Consider the following 5235-nt stretch of genomic DNA (forward strand, 5'->3'; position numbering starts at 1 on the left):
TAATAGAAAAACTTAAAAACATATTGTTATTAGAAAAGAACATGGTCTACAACAATTAATAGAAAACAAAATAATTATAAGTTAATAAATATTTATTGTCAAAAATAAATATGATAATGAATAAAAATAAAATATTAATTAGAAAAAATCTATATATTTAAAAGAAAATATTAATTATGAAAAAATCCATATATTTGATTCTTTTGATAGATAATTTATAATACACTTGTTTTTTAGATTTTTTTTTTCAATTTTTAATTTTGAAATATTAATTTTAAACCACACAAAATTAATTATCACTAATCAAATTATAGAAAAAAAAAAAAAAAATCAATTTCTAAAAAATAATATTAAATATTTAATTTTACCAAAAACTTTAATAAATTTTAAAAATAATTTCTAAAAATTTAGAAAATAATTAAAATCAGAACATTAACTCAAACCAATTACAAAGTACTACTTTCAAAATATAAAAATGTTAATTAAATAAAACATTACCCTATCATCAAAAATCTAAAAACAAATCACCTAAGCCAATCCATTCAATTTAGGAAAAGTTAGAAATCGTTTCTACGTAACCAACCGAATGGCACGCTATCGGTGTGCTTTCCACTCCCTTCAAGAAGTTAGCGTGCCGTGCGAGCAAGGTTTATCAGCATGTGTTTGAGTGCATGAGTAGGTCTCTGCTTGTGCCAAATTCTACCATAACTAAAACAGAGACGCCGCTATAATTCCGCGGGAATAGGTCTATAACTGTGAGAATAACTAATCAGAGCCGCCGCTATAATTCCGCTGGAATCGTTCTATACCTGTGACCATGAGTATAACTTGACGGTGGCGCCGCTATAATTCTGGTCTATGTGTGTAAGTATGAATTGTAAAGTTAGAATTATAAATGCAAGGCAAACACCACGTTGCCTTTCGTGTGACGCCCCTGTTTCTTCTCTGCCTGTACTGCGTGGGAATTGCTGGTTGTGGATTGAAGGTTATCTTGATTGTAAGGGTAAGATTTCGAGGTGTGAGGAATCTGTTATTCCGAAGTAATTTATATAATTTATGAAATAGTTGTATTTGGTGTAATAGTAATCGTTAATTTTTTAAATATTTTTTTTAAGATTTGGTTAGAATTCTAAATACAAGGTATACACTACATTACTTTTTGTGTGACGTTCTTGTTTCTTCTTTGCCTATACTGCGTGGGAATTGCTGGTTGTGGATTGAAGGTTATCTTGATTATAAATATAAGATTTCTAATTTTGAAGAATTTGTTATTATAAAGTAATTTATATAATTTATGAAATAATTGTATTTGGTGTAATAGTAATCATTAATTTTGTAAATTTTTTTTTTTTAATTTCCCAGGAAACTTAGCAGAGAAAAACAAGATTTGGTTCAGCTGAAACAAGTTTGTGGTTTGAAGCAGAGATGGTTTTTCACAAACCTGAAAACACGGGGACCAGTAATCAGAATTTGCCAGAGGGTTGTTCGCTTTTGAATGAGTATTCGATTTTAGTGAAGGATCCATGGATTTGGGAGGATACCGTAGGCTTCGGAATCGGAGGCTCAGCAGCTATCAGGAAGCAGTCTTGTATCTTGGACTATCTCCAAGACTCTGATAATAGTAGTGACAATGAATTTACAGAGCAGCAGCAAAAGTTGCAGGTGGAAGAGGAGGATTGTTTGAGAGCTTCACTTTTTGAAGCCACCGATGATCAGCTCTGGAGGCCTCAGACTCCTTTGCCGATTACAGAAATTTTATTTTCTCTGGATTCCACCATGGGCGGCCATGATTGCATGACCCTGTTGCAGGATGAGAGCATTGCTCAAGGAGCTGCTTCTTGCTTCAGAATTTGGGAACAAGATGGTGATGATAAAGATGAGAAATCTAACGCAGATGGCATCAGCTTTTTGTACGAGTATGGGGTTTCAGATTGGATTTGGGGGTTTCCCTGTGATCAATCTCAGTTTTCTGAATCTGTTGAATTTGAGAGTTTTCTGCCATCGCTGTAAAATGGGTAAATTTCAGCGGACATAGCAACCTGGAAGAGTTTTGGAAGAGTTTCCTAGTTGGAATTAACAATGTAAATTAAGTCCATACCCTTGGCTGGTGGGTTCCAGTATAGAATACCTGGAAGTAGCCAGGGCTATTTATGATAGCAATAAAGGTCCTGTAGTATGTTCAAAATAGACTTACTGTAAAATAATATTGTAATTGTTTTTGCAATAATTTATTTATTAAAAATGGTTTATTTTGAATTCTATTATAAGTGTTTTGAAGTAGGCTAAATATATGTGCTATTTGATTTATAAAAATGAATTCTATTATAAGTGTTTTGAAGTAGGCTAAATATATGTGCTATTTGATTTATAAAAATTTATAATTGTGTGGACTGGCATTTTATGTTAATCATGAGGTTTTAGTGCTTAGTTAAATTTTCAATAATGGATTCATTAGCACCCTATCATGTTAGGTTACTCTTTTTTATGAGATTTTCTTTTAATTAAGTGGTTGAATGAACATTTTCTTTTTCTTATTGGTATACTCTTCTATTTATAACAAAGTCTAAATTGTTTTATTATAATAAAGTCTTATTCATAACTATTTTGAATGGAGCTATAACTACCAATCTACTTTGCACATTAAGCTTTTTCCATTTTTCTTTCAAACAAAATAAGATGCCAACAACTAATTTGGAGGTTTGGCAAGGTATTTCATAACATTAGAAAGTCTTATTTACACAATGATACAACAAGATCCTCTATCACATCATATATAGACATTATCTCCTAGTTGATTGTGTGGCAAGGTATTTCATAACATTAGAAAATCTTATTTACACAATGATACAACAAGATCGTCTATCACATCATGTATAGACATTATCTCCTCAAAGATGACCAAGAGAAAGGGTATTACATTTTTCAACCTCCCAATATTGAAATTTATTACGAGTTTGTAAAACGTAAAGGTAGCATAATTGATGATTGGGTTACATAATTCACTCAAAATAAGAACTACCATAAAAGTATGAAAGAATGGTGGATGGGAACAAAAGCATTCAAATCACAAAAAAAGGCATATACCCAACTACCAATTTCCAACACCAATACATAGATGCAATTGCACTAATAAACAAGTTGTATGGTGCAAATGATGCAATACAGTTCAAAGAGGTTTGCTTTCCACTATAATACCATGTACTAAAAAATGGAGGATATTCAACAAGTCAATCATCCTACCCGCAACCATGAAAAATGCCATTTCAAGGGGAAACGTATCGTACTTTGGAAATTACCCAAAAAAATCTCCATGTCCTCATATCTACTCAATGTGCTATGTGTTGCAAATGCTTTCCATATATGGGATGGGAATGGTAACCATGTGACCAACTAGTTCATGTCTACTTTTGAGATTTATGAGAGCATACATATATGAGAAACTACACATTCATTTCTGAACATTTCATAACCCCACTTACACACTCATATTTTGGAAGACAACTCTGCATATGGTATAAGATCCATGCAAGTGGTTGGTACATCAGTAGACAAGCATAAAATGGAAAGTATTTGGAGCCACCAAGCCTCTAGATAACCAAGATTCATCCTAGACATATTGGTAGTTCATGAAATAGCCTATCAAACTTATTTGGATTAGAGCCTTTTTCTGTAAATAAAAGAAAGTCTTGGGACATCCTCTTCCTCTATACATAGCATCATATGTCTAAACAATGTCAATTTTTCCAAATAGGAGGTGAAGCCTTGATAGCATATCACTTCAATGAAGAAATATTTAGAAAGCATGATCCTCTCAATTTGGTGGCACAACATCCATTAATGATCAAATACCCATGGCCATATGAACAAGAAGTCTAGCAAGAAGAAGAAATTTATTGAAGTGTTAGATCCTATGAGGAAGTACTAGTCAGAACTAGTCACAGGAGAAAAGCACGAAAGGAAAAGAAAACACGAGTTTAGGGAAATAAGAAGATACAATAGGAAGCTAGATCTAAGGTAGTAAAGGAAGAGTGTAAGGAGAAAGAGGAAGCATATAACAAGGCTAGACTAGGAGCAAAAGAGAGAGTAGGAGGGTGAAGAAAGAAAACAACAAGCAAAGGGAAAGAGAAGGGAAAGAGAAGAAGCATAAAACAAAAGAAAAATAGAATAAAAGAAATACAAATGAAGAAAATGAGAGAGAAAGAATGTGAAGATCAAGGGAGAAAGTTATATGAGATTTAAAAAAAGGAAGTAGAGTAGAAATTAAAAGAGGAACAAGGTGCAACCCAAATACAACAAGAAAAAGAAGAACAAAAGAACAAAGAAGTAGAGAAATAAAATGTCTAGGATATGGAATAGCCAATGAACATATATGAAGATCCTATTAATCCCTCAAACCTTCGAATTTTGACTAGAGGGTACTTATCACTCTCTAGTGATAGATATTTTCAATAGTTCATGTGGTCATAAACATTCTTGGAAGAAGTGAATAACTTCAAACTATTCAGATTTGATAAAAAATCGAAAAGATCATGAAGCAAGCCCATAGAAAGAGAAAGAGAAATGATGAATAGGACTTGGTTATATCCACTAAGGTAATCATTACTAAAAATAACCATAGTAACCAATCAAGTTATGACTACCACCACTAGGGTTACAGAAGCTACCTTGGCTAGTATGCATAAATTAAAGGAGGAGCTAGCTAAAGATAAGAAGAAGATAGACCTCCTTAAGAATTAGGTGGCATATTATAAGGGAATTAGGAGTAATCCAAATGAGCTTTTATAATATGCATTTGAATTGTAGAATGAATTGACTATTGTTTTAAGAAATTTGTATGATAAAGCATAAAGCTTTTAGAATAACAGATATGAGCTTTCTAATATCTATAATCAAACACATCAATTGAGAATAAATCAACAAAGGATATTAATATAGATTGAGACACTCAATGGATGGAAAAATAAGATGCAAAGCATTCCACCAAGCTATCCCCTGCTAGACTCTACAAATGATCAACAAGGATATTTAGTTTAGCACTGAGGGAGTTTCTAGTTAGGAAGTAGGAAGATGAAGATGAGGAATTTTCGAGTGAGCAAAGACAATGATAGGTAATAGAGCAAATCACAAAATACAATTTGTTAGAGTTCAAAGCATGGATGTACTTTCACTTATTGGATCAAGTAAATAAAGAGTTAGAATATCACATTAAATCTATAGAACAACCCATCTATTATA

At 32.3% G+C, this 5235-nt stretch overlaps 1 protein-coding gene across 3 annotated transcripts; it reads left to right on the plus strand.

Annotated features, from left to right (window-relative positions):
* The first annotated feature begins 690 nt into the window (after positions 1-690).
* On the plus strand, positions 691-2243 carry LOC149171561 (uncharacterized). Of its 3 annotated transcripts, none has more exons than XM_089427504.1 (2): positions 691-997; positions 1424-2243. In XM_089427504.1, exon 2 carries the CDS (start codon positions 1426-1428, stop codon positions 2008-2010), a length of 585 nt encoding a protein of 194 aa, XP_089283630.1. In that variant the 5' UTR covers positions 691-997; positions 1424-1425; the 3' UTR covers positions 2011-2243. The 3 variants fall into 3 exon arrangements, with proteins under 3 accessions (XP_089283630.1, XP_089283628.1, XP_089283629.1); XM_089427502.1 differs by having other exon boundaries at positions 694-1003; positions 1363-2240; XM_089427503.1 differs by having other exon boundaries at positions 694-997; positions 1363-2240.
* The last annotated feature ends 2992 nt before the right edge of the window (positions 2244-5235 follow it).

Source organism: Pinus tabuliformis, chromosome 4_2, assembly GCF_031772625.1.
Source record: "Pinus tabuliformis cultivar Carrire ecotype Pingquan chromosome 4_2, CPIR1, whole genome shotgun sequence".
Lineage (NCBI taxonomy): Eukaryota > Viridiplantae > Streptophyta > Pinopsida > Pinales > Pinaceae > Pinus > Pinus tabuliformis.

Excerpts from the sequence above, each read along its gene's own strand:
- LOC149171561 (XM_089427504.1), top strand. The coding sequence starts at position 1,426 with ATGGTTTTTCACAAACCTGAAAACACGGGGACCAGTAATCAGAATTTG.